The sequence below is a fragment of the Diceros bicornis genome, chromosome 6 (genome assembly GCF_020826845.1).
Source record: "Diceros bicornis minor isolate mBicDic1 chromosome 6, mDicBic1.mat.cur, whole genome shotgun sequence".
NCBI classification, from domain to species: Eukaryota; Metazoa; Chordata; class Mammalia; order Perissodactyla; family Rhinocerotidae; genus Diceros; species Diceros bicornis.
The window spans coordinates 82,622,787-82,644,873 of record NC_080745.1 but is presented as its reverse complement, the minus strand read 5'-3'; the positions used below and the strand labels follow the sequence as shown (position 1 = coordinate 82,644,873).

Below are 22,087 nucleotides of genomic sequence, written 5' to 3'. Positions count from 1 at the left end.
CAGAGTCTGGTGAGGTCTACAAGGATTAAGGAATCTGACATTCACAAAAAGTAGCCCATAGATAAATACCCTTCATTTCTTCTCTTCCTAAAAGCAGACACAAACGATGCATGACCAGTGCTTACCTGAATTATAGATTTCTTCAAGATTCAAAGAGTCAAACACACTGAAAGGCATCCATAGTTGTTTGTATTCCACCTCCTTGCAGTAAAACCAGTGGGGTTGAACAGGTTCATATTGGTTTTGAAGTAAAAAAGGAGGTGGCGCTTGCACAGAGGGAGCCACAGGTCTAGCAAGTGTCTGCTGCTGGGTTGGAGGGGGCAGCCCCGACTGCACTGCAGGAGGAATCTGGAGGAGACAAAAAAGTTAGGACCCTCATGTTTATCCACAGGAACAATTTTCTATATGCTTCAGACCCAAACTGACATTAATAATAATTATCCTACATAAATTTCTGGACAACTATTTAGTTTAATAAGTAGGCCCCAAAGCAATTAAAATTTTTTCTTAAATCTAACAAAACCCCAAATCAGTCACAAAGTGAACTGGGCTTTCTCACATGATGGCAAAGTCAACTAACACCTTTACAGAAATCAATCCAGCAATATGTCTTCCATAATTTATGTAATCTTTAAAACGTGCATATTCCTTGACCTAGCCATTCTATTTCTAAGAATTCATCCTAAAGATATAATTATAAAAACAAGTAAAAATTTATGTACAAGGATGTATACCAAAAGGTTATTCATAATAGAACATCAGTGGACACAATTCAAATGTCTAACAGAAACCTGATTAAATAAATTATCTTTTATTCAAATGCTGTAATTCTCTAGAGCCATTAAAAACGGTATAGAAAAAATCTTAATATCTCAAATACGTTCACAAAAGCCATATACAATATTTGTCTAGAAAACACCATATGATGTTTGTCTAGAAAAAAGATAAGACAGACATATAACAAAATGAAAAGAGGGGTTATATGGGGGCAATTTTTATTCATTTGATTATTCTGCATTTTTCAAATCTTCTGCATGAAAATATTTTTAAAATCATAATGAAATTATTTTTATATTTTTTAATTAAAAATCATTTTGGAATGTTGCATCACTGTTAAATTTACTGAGGTGATAACTGTACTGCAGTTATGTAAAAGACTATCCTTATTCTTAGGAAATACACACTAAAGTATTTAGGAGCAAAGAGTCACAACATATCTGACTGACTCCCAAATGTTTCCCCCCAAAATTGCACAAATACAGAGTGACAAAGGGAGAGAGAAAGAGAGAAAAAAGAATGCTCAAACTCGTGACAGTGCGCACACACGCACAAATGATAGAAGAAATGGAGTATTATGTTAATGATTAGTAAATCTGACTTAAGGGTACTAGGGTGTTCTTTGTGCTATTTTTATTTTTGCAACTTTTCTTTAAATTTGAAATTATCATCTTCTTAAATTCTTAATTAGAGGGCCGGCCCGGTGGCACAAGCGGTTAAGTGTGCACGTTCCGCTGTGGCAGCCCCAGGGTTCGCTGGTTCAGATCCTGGGCACGCTGACGCACTGCTTGGCAAGCCATGCTGTGGCGGCGTCCCATATAAAGTGAAGGAAGATGGGCACGGATGTTAGCCCAGGGCCAGTCTTCCTCAACAAAAAAAAGAGGAGGATTGGCAGATGTTAGCACACGGCTGATCTCCTCACAAAAAAAAAAAAAAAAATTCTTAATTAGAAGTCTTTTCAAAAATTTAATTAGCAAAAATGTAACTATTAACTATACTACATGCTATGAATCTGGTTACTTTCCAATATGTTAAAATCCAACATTATCAAGAGTTTGTGTACCGATATGATTTAAATTAAATGATAAAATGGAGCTCATTCTCTAACCCCAAGAGAGAAGTTAGGTTACACTCCGATTATAACACTGCTATCTCTGCCACACTGAGTTGGTTCTTAATTCTTCCTTTTAATCATTTCCCTTTTTTGATTCAGTTGATTTCCCTTTGGAAGTCAGTTGAATAATTAGCTAGAAAAAAGCATAAGGGAATTTCATCAAACTTACCCAATGCAAATGTTATTCCATCACTCTCCTGAGATAGTCTGACTGTCTATCCAAAGACCACAAATGTAAATAAAAGAAATTATTGAGGTAATCAATTTTAGTCGCTGTAATTGAGTGTTCTGATTGAACAGTATAATTAAAAAATGAGAAGCAGGCAGTCTGTTAATAATTGCTTCGACTCTCACAAGTCCCCAGATGACATTTATTATTGGTATCTTACATTAAAATCTGGAAATACTGACATAAGTTAACTCATTAAAATCAATTACTCCTTCCATAAATAGACAATATAAACTAAAATATGAACCATTCAATGTGCTACCTTTAAAAGAATGTTTACTTCAAATCATGTAGCTTACAAAGAATACCTCTAAAAATAATGTGCCATCATATTGATTATTAAAAGCACAGCGTTTTTAAAAACATAGGCTAAGATGAGAGAGAGATTAAAAATTAGAGTGAACACTTAGGATATAAAAACACATCTCCCTACCGGTGGCAATGATCCTGGAGGCATCTGGTACATCTGAACAGGGGGTCCAGAGGGCGGAGGATGAGTGGGATGGCCTGGTGTATGGCACTGTTGCAGCTGTGGTGGTGCAATATAAGGATTAGCCCTGCTGCTTACAGGGGTATGGCGATATGGATTGTATCCTTGTTGGGGTGTTCCTTGGGGTGGGCTCCCAAAATTTGAAGGCGGGAGACTACTTGGCTGAGAAGGCAGATAAGTATTTATTCCTATCTGTGAACAAGGTGGAGCACCATATTGAGCCTTCGAAACGGATGGTGAAAATGCATTTGACATATCTTGGGATCCCGTTGTAAAAGGGAGAGCAGTTGGGGACTTGGAGAATGCTGATTGTCCAGCCGATGTTGCTGTAGTTGTTAACGGTGACTGTCCAATATTCCCAAAAGGATCACTACTGCTCGATACCTGAGAGAAGTAACTAAATGTCTGTGGGGTAGACGTGTGAGCAGAAGTCTGACCAAGGAAGCTGTCCTCCTCACCAACATCCGTGGAATCCTCTGAAAGGGAACAGGAGGGCAAATGGTTTAAAGGGTATTCTATCATTCTGTAGATAGGAGTCTATACAGCAGACCTAGCAATTGTACCTCTTATTTTGTTGTTATATTTCTGCATTACAGAGAAAAAATTGAAAACTTTTTTGTTTTAAATGAAAAACTAGAAAATATGAATAAGAAACAACAAAAGGAGAGAAAAATTATAATTCATTCATAAGCCCACCTCCCAGAGACAATCACTGTTAATACTGGTAACATTTTGGTACATACCCTTCCATACTTTTTAAATAAATATAAATACTTATGTATTATTTATTTTGTAAATAAATATAAATTATACATATTTCCATACAGAAGCGTTTAAAAATAGAAACAAAATCTATACCTAATATTTTTACGTGTTATTTTGAATGTTTTTTCCTGTAAGAAATAATTCAAATATTATTCTACTACCCAAATACACATAGTTTTATTTCTACAGTAATGACAAGAAATTAAAGTACAGCTATTAACTGTTGACAAGAAGGGGTGTGTCAGGGCTCTTACCTACAAAGCACTCATTGTACAAATGAACATGTGGTATTTGCACTCCCAAGGCAAAGTAGGTCAACCACTAATTGCCATCACTAAAATCACACAGTATCACAACTCAATAATTAGACGTTAGGGAACACCAATCGCTAGAAAAGTCATTTTCTAACCAAAGAAAGTTCTCCTCACTTTCCTTTGCCCAAATTGATCTTCACTGTGGGTATTATCAACACCAAACTATTTATCTTCTCTTCTGCCACCAAGTTGTAAAATAAAAACATTTTCCCTCGACATGGCCTCAAAAGTCCAGCCTATTCTTCCTTACTAAACTTCTATGAGCCTTTAGCTTGTTGAAACTTTTGTCCTCCTCTTCCTAATCTTTTCCTTCTCCTGGCTCATTCCCTCTTCTACAGCTGGAGGCATGGAGCCCAACCAGAGGGGTGGACCCACAGCCAGCACACAGGCACACTGTGATCCCTGCCCTTGAGACTGCCACAGGGGCCTTCTTTCAAGGTCCAGGCTCCTTCTTGACCTCTGCAGAAAGGGGCCACTGGGCTCACAGAGACTCTTGCTTGAGCTTCTAGGATGCTCCCATTATATTTCACATACATCAACTGAACCAAGATACTCCACTATTCACAATACTCAGTTGTTCTTTGTAACTAAAGTTGTTCTCAGTTGTTTCTTTGTAACTAAAAATAAAATATCACTTCCTGCACAAGGCCCTTTATCTGCTTATATCATTCTACATTTCTGATATATTTCCAGGTCCCACTCTCTCTTCTCAGTCCCTCACTGAGTCCAACCTCACTTGGATTCACCTGTAGTCCATCTCTCAGCAATCAAAAGCATGGAAAAACCTCGGTGGTATCTTTTATCCTTTAAACAACTTGGGATTAACCTGATCCATGAAACTTTGATTAGTGTCATACAAATGGAATACTGATCTCAACACACTGCCAGCCTCATCTCAGGGGCACTTTCTAATTACATGTGGACACATTTGGCACTGAGACCCACAACTTTAATGAGCACTTGTATACTTGTGACACTCCCAACTGACAAGAGATGTTCACATATTGGGATAAATGAGATAAGTATTCTGATTCAAAACTGATTCGGCTTGAACTAAAAAAAAAAACCTGACTTTGGCCTATCAAACATACATTGTACATCTGCTTTATCCATTAAAGTAAAGAACACACTCTTAAGAATGCATACTTCCCCTCCTACGCCCTATTGGTTAGCACCCATATTTGTACTCCTAAAATAAGTTCCCTTTCCCAACACCAGGGTCATGTTGACCTAATTTGCAACTAACTACCTATTTGAAACTTTTATGAAAATGTATCCTGGGCATGTTTAATGTACGTTCTTTGCTCTAAAAAGACATAAAACTGTAAGAAAACCATGTTTCTCTGGAAGGCTTTCTTCCTTTCTGTAAAAGGTCTTCCTGGGTTATAATCCTCACTCTGGCTCAAGTAAACTCACCTATCTCTCTTATCTATAGAACAGTTATTGGTTATTTTGTGTTGACACAACTCTGTCTCAAATCGAGACTGTTCTCGCATGGTCCAGAACCTATTTTCCAACTGCTTCCTCAATTCTTTTGGCAGACTTAGCCACATACACCTCAAACTTAGTAAGCCTAAAATTGAATTTACCATCTTAACTGTCCCCCTCCAGGTGCTCCTTTTACCACTATCTCAACAGATGTTTGCCAACATCAATCCACTCAAACCAGAAATCTAGTCTCTCAGACTCATCCCTCTCTCTCATACCCTTCATTTCATCATTCAAATCTTCATTCAAGAAATATGTACACAGCATCCACTATATACCAGGCAGAGAGCTAGGTCTTGGGGCTAAAACTGAACAAACAGAAGGCACCTCTGTGCTGACAGTCTGGCCTTCAGTGAGTCACTAAGTCCCAACAACTTTACAGTCTAAAAATCTCACACGTGTTCCCTGCTCTTCATACCCAATGTGGCTGACTAGGGCTAGAACACTGTCCACTCCTGCCTGACTCAGTGTGGCCTCCAGACTGATCGCTGTCGTGACAGTCAGCTTTACTCTGGTGCAATCTCAGAAAACTCCAGTCTTTCTGAAACACACCTCTAATTTCACTGCCTTGTTTAACATCCTTCAGAGGCTCCTCACACCCCAAAGGATGAACTACAAACTCCTCAGTATGGCATATGAAGCCCTTCGTAATCTGGTCCCCATTGACCCCTCGAGCCACTCCGCTGCACACACTCTAGTCACACCGATCTACTGGTGGAGGGGCAGGGAGAGAGGGGGAGGGAGAACGTGAGCACCTACCAGCAAATCCTGCCAAATCTACAGGTTTTCACACATACCTGTCTCTCCAGACTCCCTAATTTCTATGTATCCTTCGACACTCAGCTCAAGAAGCATCTCCTCTGTGAGGCCCTGCAGGCCTAAGGGATGTCCTCTCCCTGGTCAGCCACAGCTTTCACAGCAGCCTTATCAACCCCTTTTTCCCGCCATTACGAACCCGTATCACAACTGCTTACACCGTTGGGTACAGTGTGTGTGTGCGTACTGTGCAGTCACTGATGGCAATGCTATCTGCTCTTCCGCGTCTCCCTGACATGTGGAATGGGGCCTGGCAAATAGAAGCTGCTCAACCCATGTTTATTGAATGAATGAAACTGCTTCCTATGTGTCTCTTTCACTGACATGATTAACTGTTGCTTCCCACGAGACAGGTTCTTCTTTCATCTCTGGAAATTCTCTGAATGGGTTTCTAACGATCAAATCTCTTTTAGAGGTGGAGAAATATTTGTTATAGAATTTTAGCTCTAAAAACTACTAATTTCCTCATTAAAAAGTAAGCTATCGGGGCCGGCCCCATGGCGTAACAGTTAAGTGCGTGCACTCCATTGCTGGCAGCCCAGGTTCGGATCCCGGGCACGCAGCGACGCACCGCTTGTCAGGCCATGCTGTGGCGGTGTCCCATATAAAGTGGAGGAAGATGGGCATGGATGTTAGCTCAGGGCCAGTCTTCCTCAGCAAAAACAGGAGGATTGGCATGGATGTTAGCTCAGGGCTGATCTTCCTCACAAAAAGAAAAAAAAAAAAGTAAGCTATCTCCAAGAAACAAGTTTTCAAGACAGGTACAGTTATCCTGTACTTGACAATGAAAATGTTCAGCATTAATTGATAGTGACACACACAAACCAAATGCTATATAGCAAGGAAGATGGGCATGAACCAAACATTTGTGAAGCAGAAAATAATACAAAAACCCCACGTATGGCCTTATTTATTCACGCAACTTCCCACAGCATTCTGCTCCAGCCAGGCTAGTCCTTCACCAAAAATGGCAACACTTAACCTTTCAGCCACACTGTCAAAATGAGACATACATATTCCTGACTCTCATCCTTTCATTGGTTCAACAAAAACCTATTGAAAAATTGGTCTACAGCACACCAGGCACTGTTCTAGGTATAAGTTCCTGCTCTCATGGAGCTTACACTCTAGTGGGATAAAATAAAGAAATATGTGTATATGCCAGGTGGTGATAAGCACCAAGATGAAACATAACCAAAGGGAAGGGGAACCTTCAAGTACAGCTGCCTCTGGTTTGCCCTTCATTTCTCCATGAAATTTTCCTTAGTCCTCTAAGCAAGCAGAAATTATTCAACGGGAAAATATTTAGTATTTACTGAGGATCTATGTGCTAAGCACTAAACAAGATCTTAAAAGTAAAAAGGTAAATAAGTCATAGCTGTAAACTTCAAGAAGCCCACAATCCAAACAGAGAGGCAAATATGTTTATTTCACAAACATTTATGTAACGCTATGTGCCAGGTACTATACTCACTGCTTTACAAAAATTAATTCACTTCTCATTACAGCCCTATGAGGCTGTAAATATATGGAAACTGAACCACAGAGAGGTAAACTAACACGCCTGAGGTCACACAGCAAGTTATTGCAGGGCCAGGGCTGAAAAACAGTCTGTGCTCCTAAACACCAAGCTCTGGGTATGCCACATAATTGTTAAACTGCAGCAATCTCCCTAGACAACGATAAAGATATGAAAAAAGAACTAGGGTGCACATAGGAGTAGGGACCTAAGAGAACAAGAAACAGCTTTTTAGAGGAAATGATGCACTGCCTTGAGAGACAAGGATTGCATTCTGTACCTCTACTTTGCAAATATTACATGTCTATCCTAGGAGAAGGACACTGCCTACCCTAGGAGATATCCCACTGTATCCTAGGAGATATCTTACTGTATCCTAGGAGAGGGGGCACTGTCTAATTTATGTGCATTCCCTGCAAGCACCTGGCACATCAGTAGGTGTTCAATAAAAGTTTGTGAAATGCCAGTGCAGGAGTGCCCAGCACTCGGAACAGATGTTCCTTCGACGAAGAGCAAGCCTCAGGACCTGGTCCCCGCCTCCAAGATCCCAAAGCCTCAAACCTGGCCACTGATGGCCCTGGCAAGCTACCCAGACGGTCGGATCGAGGCAGAAGGAAAACCTCCCGTCCGACCCCCGTCCCCGCACGACCCCCGCCCGCCTCCCCGCACACGCTCGCTCACCGGACCCCGCCCCCCCACTACCTCCGGGCAAGAGCAAGGAGGCCGAGGCAGCGGCGGCTTGAGTGACTGGGATGAATGGCACGTTGAAGCTGAACTCCGTGGCCGAGGAGGAGAAGAGTAAGTTAGTGCCCGACGAAGAGGTGGAGGCGGCCCCGCCGCCACCGTTAGGTTTCCTCTCAGTCATGGCTACAGCCCACCGTCCGTTACACGTCTCCGGGCAGCTGGCGCGGCACCGCCGGCCGGAAACCAGTCACACTCGGGGCCAGCACACTTCCGCACTTGCGCACCAGGGCCGGAACTCCGGGCGGCTCGTCAGCCGCCTTCTCCCTTCGTCTAGGGGGCGCCGCCAGAAATCAACATGGCGGCGACGGCTTCGTGCCGGAGTCCTACCACGTGACGCCGTCAGCCACTGCCCCGGCGTGGCTGGGGGCGGAGGCGGAGGCCGAGGCTGGGCTACAGCATGGGAGAGGGAGCGCAGTGGCCTCGGAATCAAGGCACAAGTTGACGCTGAGAGGCATAGGTTGCGGGGGGCGCTCTGGGCTTCCTGAAAGTACCGACAGGAGCGTTTAACTGACGAAGATTTTGGAGGAACAGCAGAAGCCTGCAAGAGCAGGTAGCAGAGCCCTGTCCGTAGATGGAGGGAGGAAGAGGTGTGTGGGCTGTGTGGAGCCAAGGCCTAGGCAAACTCACCCACTCTGGCACTCATGTCTAACTCGCCCACATGACTTTCTGCACTGAACTGAATTCTTTTTTTTTTTTATAATTTTATTTTATTTTTTTTCTCCCAAAGCCCCACTAGATAGTTGTATGTCATAGCTGGACATCCTTCTAGTTGCTGTATGTGGGACGCGGCCTCAGCATGGCCGGAGAAGCCGTGTGTGGGTGCACGCCCGGGATCCGAACCCCGGTTGCCAGAAGCGGAGGGCATGCACCTGACATGAACTGAATTCTTATTGTTGGCCCAGACGTAGAAGTGGTAAAAGTTTTGAAGTTTTTAAGCCATAGGGAGAAAAAAATAATGTTTCAAAGAGAAACCAGGGAGGGCCGGCCCTGTGGCTTAGCGGTTAAGTGCGTGTGCTCCGCTACTGGCGGCCTGGGTTCGGATCCCGGGCGCGCACGGACACACCGCTTCTCCAGCCATGCTAAGGCGGTGTCCCACGTACAGCAAGTAGAAGGATGTGCAACTATGACATACAACTATCTACTGGGGCTTTGGGGGAAAAATAAATAAATAAAATTATTAAAAAAAAAAAGAGAAACCAGGGAATTGAAATTTAGCGGTGTGACTTTTTGAGTAACTTTCTATATCTGTCTACAATAATCTGACTAGTTCAATCCCAAAATGCACTGTGGATGATTTGGACATAATTGTCATCTTTCATATAGAGATTATGAAAGAAAAATAACAGATGAGCAGCTTCTTGGAGGGTAAGAGAGAGAGATAAAAGAGACCCCGAAAGAAACTTCAAAATAATGAAACTACCCCCCCACAGCTGTTCATACCTATATAGAGATTGTTTATTAATAACTTCAGTAACTACTTAGTGTGCTTACTGTCAAAGGTAAACAAAGCCAGACACTAGTTAAAGCAATAAGCATAGATTTTATTCAGTAATAACTGTTGCAATAGGGGAGAGGATATGTAGTGAACTGACCTTAATTTCCCCAAAACAAAAGGCTAGAGACTTTTTAAAGACTGCGGTGCACTAAGGCAAAGGCACTGTAGGGTGCCAAGGGGTGTTGATCCATGTGACCAGGCCACCTGGGTTTGTTAATGGGCACTTATCTGAAAGAGAAACAAGCGCCTCATATCTTTATGACAGGCAGTGGTACAAGTTAGAGCAAGGTACCACCAGGCTGAGAGGAGACAGCTCTCAGGTCCTTGCCAAGACAGTTCTGGGTGACAGAAGATTTATATCTCAAGGGGGCAGAGGAAAGATTTATAATCACAAGCTTTCTGAAGTAACTGCTTGAAGAGGGAGTTGAGGGCCCTGTATGCCTATCACTAGCTTTTGGCTAGAACACACAGTAAATTCTCCTGGCTCTGTTGAGCTTTCTCGGGCAGGCATTTTAAGGGGCTGGGGGTCATCCTGGGGACATGGTTTTAACCTGGTAGAAGCCATGCAAGAGTTTGGTCAAGGAGAGAGTCTTTGTCATGTCTCTGGGTGGTCAAGGCAGTATACTAAATCCTGGGGATACTGTAGTATATAAGATAGACACAGGACCTTTCCTTCTTGGAGCTTATGGTCTGGTTGGGAAGACAGACAACTAAACATGTAATAACAACAAAGTGTGATGAAAGTTGTAATGTAGAATTTCCCAGTGTGTTATGTGGAATATTGACACCATCCGGGGAGGGAGGTATAACCCTCCTGTGGGGAGGGATAGCAAATATTTCAATCAGACCATCAACAAAGGACCTACCTAGTCTGGGGTGACATGAAAGGCTTCTCTGAAGAAGAAAAATTAAAGTTAAGACCTGATAGACAATGAGTAGAAGTTAACTGGAAAAGCTTGGAGGGGAGAGGTTGGAGGAAGTGGTAAGAGACAATTTTAAAGTTACAGTGTGTAGGGGTACCCTGGGATGCCACGTTTGGGTGTTAAGGTTAGAGTATGGCTGGAGCCCAATGAGCAGCTGGGAGAAAGTTGGGAAATGAAAGTGAAAAACAGACCAAGGCCAGATGGGCAGGGTCTTACAAGTTAAGAGCAAAAGAGAGTCAAAGAAGGGTTTAAAGGAAAGTGGAGAAATAATGACATTTGCTCTGTAGAAAGTCCACTCTGACTTCAGCGTAATAAAACATGAGGAAAGAGCAAGCCTGGAAGTTGGCAGGCTGCTGCAATGGACCAGCTGAGCAATGATGGTAGCTCAAATTAGAGCAGTTGCAGTGGGAATGAACAGAAATGGGAGTAATTTCCAGAGAAAGATGTCAGATTGAACAGATGTATCTTCATTTTCTTCCTCCGGAAACTCTGTTGAAAACACAATAGAGTTTGTTTTTTTAAGCATAAACCCATAAGGATGAGGAGAATGGGAAAGGATTTGACAGCAATAAGATTTTGGAAGACATCCAAAAAAAAAAAAAATGGACCAATGGTAGATGATTTAGCAAAGCAGTAATGGGGAAAGCCCAAAGGCAACTTTATTTGCACCATAGAATCACCAAAAAGCTTAGGACCTGATAACCTCAGGTGCCTCTGGAAGTGGCAGTGAAGCTGGAGAGAGAGGTCCTATAATTAGGAGGATTGGTTAAAATTGTTTAAGAAGCAGTTAGGTCCCTTCCCCCACTCTGAGTAACTGGACTACTGACCATCCCCTTTCTAGGAAAAAGACTGTAAGTTTTTTTGGAGTGGATAAAACAGAAGGAAGATAAAGCAGATATGTACGTACTGAATAATAAAACAATCTCTCCCACAACCCCAGCCCAATTTCTCCACTCAAGTCCAAGCACACTAACTGCTGGGTCTTCAACCTCTAGGCGGGAGATTAGAGGACTCTTCTTTGGGGCATGGGAATGAAAGACGTAGAGATACTGAAGTCAGGGTTCCCTGATAAGAGAGTCCAGCCAGATCACCCCATAATTAAGCTCACAATGAACAAGCCCCATTTATATGCTGTGAGCTCCCAAACACTTTTTTAGTCCCCACGCTTTAAAATATGATCACCACATACTTGAGGAGATCTTTTAACTTGAAAGATAGAGATCAAAACAAGACACACACAAAAAGAACAGGCAATGGCAACTTAAACAACCCACACAGAAAGAAAAAAACTTTAAAAAATCTACCAATAATATCCTCAGAGGGATAAGAGGGTCTTCAAGATCAGAGTGCTATTTAAAAAAGAAAGAAAAGAAATAGTCAATGAATGAAAAAGAAAGTCAGTAGAAGGAAGATAAATATGAGGAAGTTTCCCAAAAAGTAAAGCAAAAAGGCAAACAGATGGAAGTTAAGAGAGAAACATAAGAAAATTAGAATGCCAGGCAAGGAAATCCAATATCTGACTATTAAGAGTTCTTCTAAGAATTGAGACAAAATGCAGAGGAGGGACTCATCAAAGAAAAATTTTTATTTCCAGAAATGAAAGATACAAGTTTCCAGATTGAAAGGTTGAGTACCCAGCACAGTAATTGAAAATAGACACACACCAGAGCACTGGAGACAAACAGAAGATCCTTAAAGTTTCCAGAAGGATAAAAACAGGTCAAATGCAAAGGAATTCAACAAATATTTACCTCTCAAGGACACCTTCTAAGAAAGCAAATGGAGGAAGTGCTCCACCCAAATAAAGGAATGAGCTAAGAAAGTCTTCCTTTGTGGGGTACAGGAAACATGATATCCAACACAGGTGTACAGGGGAATGCAAGCTGTTTTAACAAGAAGACCCAAAAATGCAATGACTCAAACAAAATACAAGTTCATTTCTCACTCACGTAAGGATACATGTTGGTGACCAGCTTTCCATCTTCAACATACGGGCTCCACGGCCTCTCTAGTTGTTGCCAGCCAAGGCAGCAGGAAGGGGTCAGAGCAGTTCAGGCACAAATGTCTCATCTTAACAAGTGAAGCAGAAGCTGTAGGAGTCACTTGTGTTCACATTTCACTGTGAGAATGTCGACAAAAGGCACTCCTAGGTGCAAGAGGAGCTGGGAAATACAGTCCCCACCTGAGTAGCCACATCCTAACTACAGTTCCATAACTATGGAGGAGGAAGTTTTTGGTGGGAAAATGGCAATCACCACTACAGTCTGCCCCTCTGACCACCAAATACCAACCCTTCTTTCCAAATAGAGAATTTACTCACTTCCTAAGGGAGGCAGCCAGCTGCATCCAGCTCAAAAATCCGGGATCTCTGGGTGCAGCTCAGCCCTTTCCATCTGGCCTGGATGTGGCTCCTCGTGAGCTGTGACTATAAGACAACCAACAGACAGTCGTCGAGCAAGAACAGGGTAACTGCAGTGGAGACTCCCCCTGGGAAAAAGAAGGAATGGAAAACATGGCAATCACCGTTCTATAGAAATGATTGAATCCTGCTAGGCATAAATTGAAAATGCTCCCTGCCCTAACAGTGGAGAACGTTTATGTTTAGTCTTTGCTGCCCCTGGAAATAACTGCCCAGTCCACAGTCCTCCGTGGCCCTGGCTTTGCCTTCTGGGAGTTTTCTCCTTGTCCATGAATTTTCATGGCCATATCTGAAGTGGCATTGGGAAGCATGTCTTTTTCAGGGACTTTACAGGTTTGGCAGTCCACTTCCTGCTAGTATGAGTTTGCTTTGAGGCTTGAACAGTTGCAGTCTTTTTCAGGCCAGGCTCCCGGTATCTTACTTCCAGTTAGTTCCATGATCTTTACTTCTTTGTCTGCCCTGAGCTCTTTTTTCTCTCAGCCTAATGGTGGTTAAGTTGGGGCCATCTGAAGCAATAGGCTTGGTGGCAAAGCTACGTCCTTGATCTGACCTTTGCCACAGGGCTACATACTTTCGTTTACGTGAAAAGTCTTAAAGGACCCTTGAAAATGCCTTTGAGCCAGATGCTTACCTCTTGTGATTTGAATAATGAATTGACTGGCTTTTCCAATCCTGGCAGGCCCCAGTTTTTCCCATGCCATCTAATCTGGTAACACTAGCCATTTGTGGCTGTTGAGCACTAGAGATGTGGCTGTCTGAATTGAGATGTGCTAGAAGTGTAAAATACACACTAGATTTAAAAACAAATTAGTTAAAAAAAACCTTAAATATCCTTTAATAATATTCATATTATTTGTTCAAATTAGAATGTTTTAGGGCCGGCCCCGTGGCTTAGCGGTTAAGTGCGCACACTCCGCTGCTGGCGGCCCGGGTTCAGATCCCAGGCGCGCACCGACACACCGCTTCTCCGGCCATGCTGAGGCCGCGTCCCACATACAGCAACTAGAAGGATGTGCAGCTATGACATACAACTATCTACTGGGCTTGGGGGGAAAAATAAATAAATAAAATCTTAAAAAAAAAAAAAAAAGAGTGTTTTAGATATGTTGGGTTAAATATATTATTAAAATTGATGTTACCTGTTTCCTTTTACTTCTATTAATGTGTTAAAAAGGAGACAACAGGCCCAAAATGGAGTCACTTGTGCTAAGCCCCACATCAGCAAACCAAGACTTAATACCTAACCTCATTGCAAGTTCAGCCTTTCCCAGGAATGTAACCTTTAACCAGTCAGCCTGGAATTACCCAGTCAGTACTTTGAGGAAATCCACCCAATAGGCCACTTCCATGCCCCTTAGGAGGGCCAGCTTACATTGCATTCTTTGCTAATAATTTCATTTTCTACCCACTTTTGGTCTTTAAAAACCTTTTCTTTCTTTCTTTCTTTCTCTCTCTTTTTTTTTTTTTGGTGAGGAAGATTAGCCCTGAGCTAACATCTGTTGCCAATCCTCCTCTTTTTGCTGAGGAAGATGGGCCCTGGGCTAACATCTGTGCCCATCTTCCTCTACTTTATATGTGGGACGCCTGCCACAGCATGGCTTGATAAGCAGTGCATAGGTCTGCGCCCGGGATGTGGACCTGCGAACCCTGGGCCGCCAAAGCGGAGCATGCACACTTAACCACTATGCCAGCAGGCCAGCCCCAAACCTTTCATTTTCTACAGCTCAGTGGAGCTCCTTTCTATTTGCTAGATGGGTTTCTGCCTGATTCATGAGTTGTTGCATAAAGCCAATTTGATCTTTAAATTTATTCAGTTGAATTTTGTTTTTTAACAGATTTGGTGGAAGCAACGAGATCCAAAGCAAACTTTTGCTGGCATTCAGGGACAACAAGAAACAAGTGTGGTACCTGAGGAACCCTTTGAGCATTGTCTTTCTTGCCATTTCCAAGGGCCATGGGTAAATTCCTCTCAGTTCTCAGCTCCATTTTCTTTGCACTGAGCTCCTGATCTACTTGGCTTTCCATTCCAGGGCTTTCTGGGTCAGCTTGAGCTGGCAGACTGTTCCATCCAGAAGCTGAATCCCCAGCCCTTGGTTCAGTCTGCAATTCCCCATTTGATTGGAAACCCCAGCCCTTGATTCTGTCCTAAGATCCACATGGGAACTCTTAGTGGCAGTTCACAGTTCCCCTTTGTGTGGAGGCCCCAGTCCACAGTCCCCATTTGTTGAGGTCTGCTGGTTCAATCCTTTCGCCAGTCCAAGGTTCCGTAGTAGGAATTGGTGGTGGTACACACAGGGCCTTCTTTTGGACAGCAACATAGTAATTGGTATGATGTTATCAGTCATAATTCCAGTTACTATCTTAAAATGTTGTGTGTCACAGCAATAACCAAACTCTCTTGTCAATTCTATTATAATGAACTCTCATTAGATCTTTAATAATAGGCACTTCTAAGTCTTTTGTCATTTACAGAGAGTTATTGTTTTATTCTGATGCTTTGCAAAAGTGTTCCTGCAAAAGTGCTTCATCTTCAAGGAGCTTTATGGAAAGAATTTTGACAAGTACAGGTTTCTGATAACTTTAAGATTATAAGACTGAACTGGGTAAGAATTTCCAGAAGTAATGAAAAAAAACTGGATTCAAAAAGAACAAGAATTAATAACATGAACTGAAGAGGATGATTATAATTTTTATGACTTGTTTAAAACATTGCTGGTTCTTTCTTTTTTTTTTATTGCAGTAACATTGGTTTATAACATTGTATAAATTTCAGGTGTACATCATTATACTTCTATTTCTGCATGGATTACATCATGTTCTCATAAACATTGCTGGTTCTTTAATGTTTTGTTTTTCCAGATTTAAGGAAACCTTTTCTCTGAAACTGTCTATGACTTGCCACAATTTGGAAAATATACCACTGTAAGCAAAAATGAAACATTTACTTTTTTTCCCTACCTGATCCCTCCAAAATTCAGAAACTCTTAAGTGTTCTTTTCTTTTGTGTGTGTGTGTATGTGTGTGTGTGTGAGGAAGATTAGCCCTGAGCTAACATCTGTTGCCAATCCTCCTCTTTTTGCTGAGTAAGATTGGCCCTGGGCTAACATCCATGCCCATCTTCCTCTACTTTAAATGGGATGCCACCACAGCATGGCTTGATAAGCGGTGCATAGGTCCATGCCCGGGATCCGAACCTGCAAACCCCGGGCCACCAAAGTGGAGCACACAAACTTAACCACTACTCCACTGGGCTGGCCCCTTCAGTATTCTTTTCATGACAATACAGTTAGTTATTGGCATAAGTTCTGCTTGTAACAGGACACTGTTGGAAACACTGGCTATATTACCAAGACTTTGACTGGATTGTCATATTTGAGGGAGATATGCATAGACTCAGATATGACCAGACAGTTTTAAGGAACTAAGGTTGACTTTACAGAGTGAATAAAGCCCCATGAAAAAATCAACCTAGTACCTTGCTTACAAAGTTCCAGCAAAGCAGTCTTAAAAGAGCTTCTATGGTCAATCACTATTTTTGCTGCTCTTATGTAAATGTAAATAATCAGGCCAAGTCTGATGCAAACAATTTAGTTTTACTGTGATTATCCTTGGAAAAAAAGAAATGGGGATAATTATAGAGAGAAAAACTATGTTTGCACCTTTGTCTATATTAGATTCTGATCTTGTTAACTGTATTCAAGGTTCTGTTAACTACCTGTAAACTGGGCTGGATCCTGAATTCTTCTAGTTTCCTCAAATATCTGACTACAACTCTCCAAACTAACCTTTCCAATTCCTCCTACACTTTTGATTTGGAATCACTAAGAACAAAGACTGCCCTTGAATCTCCTTGGAAGGGACTATACCAGGTCCTCCTCACTACCCAGATGGCAGCCAAGCTTCAGGGACTTGAACCTTAAAAGAAGGCTCCTCCTGACATGTGGTTCTATGCAAATGCTGGAGACCTCCAGATCAAATGGACGAGGAAGAGGACTAGCTGACGTGGAGGTAGACTGCTTCCCCCCCAAGACTCTGGATCAAGACTTCATTCTTTAAACATGAAACCCTCTCTTCTCTTTCTTTCCTTTACTCTGGCATCAGCCTGGAAATATAACACCATCACCCATATCTCCTAGGCCATTGCTAAGGGGGGTAACCTTTCAGATTACTGGATTTGTCATCAGAAACTGACCTGTCCATGATGCTGGAGACCCCCTGGTCCATTTCCCTGTCTCTGATTAATAACTCCAAACCTGAAGAACTTTGTGTCCAGGCTCTATGCAAAGAAAGGGACACAAGGCAAGGGTAACCAGAATAAAACTACCTGTGTTGTCTACAGACTCTTAAAATTTTACTGGCCTCGATGGCTGTCGCCTTTCCAGTCCTGAGCCACAGATTCAGACAGGAATTACCAGGAGGCATTCATGACTCAGGATTCATTTCCTTTGGCAGGGCCATATTTACCTGGTTAGGTGTAAATGTAAATGAGGCTATGATCAGGAACCTCTCCTTAACTCTTTAAAGTCCTGTGGAATCATCTGCTAAAACGATAGCTGCCCAACAGAAATCCTTAGACTCTCTGGCCATAGCCCTTGATTCTCTTTTAGCTGAGCAAGGAGGTGTCTGTGTTGTGGCCAATACCACCTGCTGCACCTGGATTAACACTTCTGGAGAAGTTGAAACTCAGTTACATAATATCACTGAGCAAGCCACTTGACTCAAAAAGGTGACTCTTTCAACAAGGTCTTTCTTTGACTTATTTGATTTTGATGATTTGGGTCTTGGGGACAACGGCTCCAAAGTGCACTCCATACATTGGGAATTATCCTGCTTGTAATAATCATAGTAATCTCCCTTGTGTGTTGTATTCTCTCAAAAGCTCTAAATGCATGTTCACAGTCACTAACCACCAAGCAAATGATCTCCCTAATATTGGAACGTCAGAAAAGGAACACTGACTTGAAGATTGTGAACCTGAAGTTGTTGCTGTTGTTTTTTTTTGTGAGGAAGATCAGCCCTGAGCTAACATCCATACCAATCCTCCTCTTTTTGCTGAGGAAGACCTGCCCTGAGCTAACATCTATTGCCTAAATCCTCCTCCTTTTTTTCCCCAAAGCCCCAGTAGATAGTTGTATGTCATAGTTGCACATCCTTCTAGTTGCTATATGTGGGATGCCGCCTCAGCATGGCCGGACAAGCAGTGCGTTGGTGTGTGCCCGAGATCCGAACCCGGGCCGCCAGTAGCAGAGCACATGCACTTGACCGCTATGCCAGGAGGCCGGCCCCATGAACCTGAAGTTCTGACCTGTGAATATCACAGAGATTAACCAAAAAACATCATGACTTGTAAATACCACACAAAGGATGAACAAACGCTGCAAGCACTACAGAGCAGAAGCTAAAATGTCTCCTTACATTTCGATCACATCTCTCAGTTAAGCTGAGAGTCTGATCAAAACAGAAAATTGTTAAAAAGGAGACAATAGGCCCAAAATGGAGTCACTTGTGCTAAGCCCCACATTGGCAAACCAAGACTTAATACCTAACCTAATTGCAGGTTCAGCCTCTCCCAGGAACGTAACCTTTAACCAGTCAACCTGGAGTTACCTGGTCAGCACTAGTGAGGAAATCCACCCAATAGGCCACTTCTGTTCTTCTTAGGAGGGTGAGCTTGCCTGAAACAATGAATTCTTTGCTAATAATTTCATTTTTCCACCCCTTTTCCACCTTTAACAACTTTTCCTTTTCTACAGCTCAGCAGAGCTCCTTTCTATTTGCCAGAAGGGATGCTGCCTGATTCATGAATCACCAAATAAAGCCAATTTGATCTTTAAATTTACCCTGTTGGATTTTTTGTTTAACAAATGTGACTACTAGGGCCGGCCCCGTGGCTTAGCAGTTAAGTGTGCGCGCTCCGCTGCTGGCGGCCTGGGTTCGGATCCCGGGCGCGCACCGACGCACCGCTTCTCCAGCCATGCTGAGGCCGCGTCCCACATACAGCAACTAGAAGGACATACAGCTATGACATACAACTATCTACTGGGGCTTTGGGGGAAAAAATAAATACAATTATTTTTTAAAAATGTGACTACTAAAAACTTTTAAATTACATATGTGGCTTGCACAATTTTTCTGAGATATCGAATATACAAACAATGGCCAGACCATCTTTGACAAGAGAACTCTGACCCACAACCTTTGCAGAACTGGCCCAGAAAGGTCAGGACTCGGTCAACAAGTCCAACTTCCCTGCTTGTTGGCCCCACTCACTCCTCAGAAAACAAGAATAGTTGAGAAATCCCTTCTCCCTTTTGTGTTCTAAGAAAGGGCTAACTATAAAGGACCACCTTGCTGTTGCATATTCCAACATAAGACCCACCTCTACCCTTCCTCAAGGACTCCCTTGTTTTATAAAACCTCAAATTTTAACCCTCTTCTTGGAGATGTTCGTGAATGAATAGTCTCCCTACTGCAACAACCTAAATAAAAGCCTCTCCTTCGTTGTCTGGGGCATTTTGCCTTTCACCTGTCACAACCCATTATCCAACCACTAAACTAGAGCCACATTACTTTTTGTTTGTTATGGTAACACTCCACTTCTGATACCAATTTCTGAATTATTTACAGTAAGGCTAGCAGGTGTAACAAAGAGACTTCAGAATGCAATGTTCATATGAAAATCCACACTGTCTTTAACACAAGGTCATTCTAGTCATCACCATCTCACCATCAGGAAGGAGGAAAGAGCATATCCAGGGCCAAATCTTTTCTCCTAAGAAATTGAAGGAAGTTCCAGACATCTCATTCATTCACAGTTCACTGATAAGAATCTAATCACAGAGCCCTACCTAGCTGCAAAGAAGGCTGAAAGATGTAGTGCCTAGCTAGGCAACCAGCTTCCGCTACACCTTTGTAGCTAGGAAATGCAGTTCTTCCCCGGGCAACTTATCTGTAGCTATGGAAGAAGGAGGGAACAGATTTTTTTGGTCTCAGTTAAAAGATGAAAGAGGAAAAGAGAATATTTAGGATAATGGTGGTAGGAGATGCTAGGAAGACAGTTTTACACAAGAAGTAGAGGGCAGCAAGTTCAGTTTGGAACAGGTCGAAAGGCTCTGGGAAAGATGTCCCAGAAAAATAAAGTATATAGAAGATTTGATGTGTCTAATTATCTAGAGAAGAGATCTAGGCAATTGATGGAAGTGTGCATTATCCATTCAACAACTGTTTATTGAGCACCTATGATATGCCAGACACTGTTCTAGGTGCCAGGGAACAAAACAGCATACAAATACCAAAATCACTGCTTCAAAGATCTTACAATCTAGTGGAAATTCTAGTGCAGTCAGGGTTGAATTAGTAATAAGTACATAGAAAACTAGCAAATGTTTAAAAGAAACATTTACCCCACCCTGGAGGCAACTACATTCAATCCTTTCAGCTGATTCTTTCAGTATTTCTATATTTTTAAATTAAAATTACATTGTCACTTCCAGTTTTTCCTTTTTGTCTCCTTTGCATTACATCCCACACAAAATATGAGGATTTTACTCTATTTTGATCTTCTTTGTCCTTATCACATATATGAAATCTTCTCATCCCCCAGCCTCCTAAGTTAAATTATAATGGTGGCTAGATCAACATTAAAATTTTAACATTATTATGACTTTGTGAACACTATTAATAGCTAAGTCATATAATAAATTGTGATTATTTTAATTTTTCTATACAAGTTTTGTTTTCCTAGGCTTGGAACACTTTTTCCTCACACTTTTCAGCTAGCTAACTCTTATTTATCTTTCAAGTCCTAGTGTAAATGTCACATCTTCAGGAAAGCTCAAAGCATCCTTCCCCCTTACCCACAACCCTCCCTCAGTAAAATAGATGGTGCTGTTCATTCCTCTCACAGAGCTTCACTTTTTCTTGCCTGGCACCTACCATGGTTGTAAATGAATAATTATTTAGTAATAAGTCTCCTACAGGACTGTACGTTCTATGAGGGCAGAGATGGTCTCTCCTTTTTTCATCCCAGTATCTCCAATGCCCTCAATAATTACTTGCAGACAGCGTTACTTAATGCCTTCCTGGGTGGGGGTGCAAGTGCAGTTACTGACAGTGGGAAAAAAAATCTTGCCATGGAGATGTACCCTCATGGACCCTCCCCTGGCCTCTTACATTTTCACAACTACTTAGTAGTAGTATCAACACATCTTGCCATAGGAAAATTAGAGGGTGAAATTATTCACATTATAATTACATTTCAGAATGATTACAGTGTCTCTTCAAGTAAAATCTGAGCAATTATTTGTTCAATAAATCACTAAATACTCTTCAGAGGGAGAGACCAAAAGCTGAAGTGTTCCTAGCCATTGCTAAATTGGTGTCCAGCTGCAATTGCATATAAAGCAAATCTGAAAGTATTATGATTTAAAAGCAGATATTTTCATGTCATAAATTTAATTTGCAAATTACTGGCCATGAAGCTAAAATATGGGATTTCTCCATTCAATACCAGGGAGTTGGCAACCCTCTCTGCTAAAGGAATGAATGAATGAGCAAAGTGGTGGTAATGCCCCGGATTTGCAACCCAGTTTTCTCAGCTCACCCAAACTCACAAAAGCCAGATGTATAATCCAGTATGCCAATTAATTAGTTCACAATGAGAAATATAAATTAAACCTTTTTGCCCTAAAGAGGGCTTGAGATCTGAGTTCCGTTCTTCTTGTTCTGGCTCCCCACTTTCTAGACTCCATTCAGATCATCCTCCTGTTAACAGGCCCTATTTTCAGCTGATGAGACTGGGGTTTTCCCTAGGCCTAGGGGAAACACGCAGTTTCATTACTGTACTTGCACATTTTCCAAATTTCCTCATTAAAAGGTCACCGCAGATTTGATCTTTTGTGTGTGCTGATGGCACCGTCTTCATTCTGAAGGTATCCTGATACACACGTTCTGCAGGAGCCTCGCCAAAGCTCCCTGGCTGGTTCAGGCTTCCAG

At 42.1% G+C, this 22,087-nt stretch overlaps 1 protein-coding gene and 1 long non-coding RNA gene across 5 annotated transcripts in view; one reads left to right on the top strand and one right to left on the bottom strand.

The window, feature by feature from the left end:
- Positions 1-8,423, bottom strand: part of SEC23IP (SEC23 interacting protein) — a 43,442-nt gene extending 35,019 nt beyond the window's left edge. For 2 of the 3 annotated variants that reach the window (XM_058544131.1, XM_058544132.1), the window contains exons 1-3: positions 8,215-8,423; positions 2,554-3,086; positions 126-348 (exon numbers count right to left, since the gene is read on the bottom strand). In XM_058544131.1, the coding sequence (XP_058400114.1) occupies positions 126-348; positions 2,554-3,086; positions 8,215-8,377 (919 nt within the window). In that variant the 5' untranslated portion in view covers positions 8,378-8,423. The remainder of the gene's footprint in view (positions 1-125; positions 349-2,553; positions 3,087-8,214) is intronic. The other variant, XM_058544130.1, reaches the window with a different exon arrangement.
- Positions 8,424-8,682: 259 nt separating this feature from the next.
- Positions 8,683-17,131, top strand: LOC131407496 (uncharacterized). 2 transcript variants are annotated; one of them, XR_009220502.1, is made up of 4 exons: positions 8,683-8,806; positions 14,929-15,051; positions 15,953-16,015; positions 16,920-17,131. It is a non-coding gene; the product is annotated as an uncharacterized LOC131407496 (long non-coding RNA). The 2 variants fall into 2 exon arrangements; XR_009220501.1 differs by having other exon boundaries at positions 15,953-17,131.
- Positions 17,132-22,087: the final 4,956 nt, after the last annotated feature.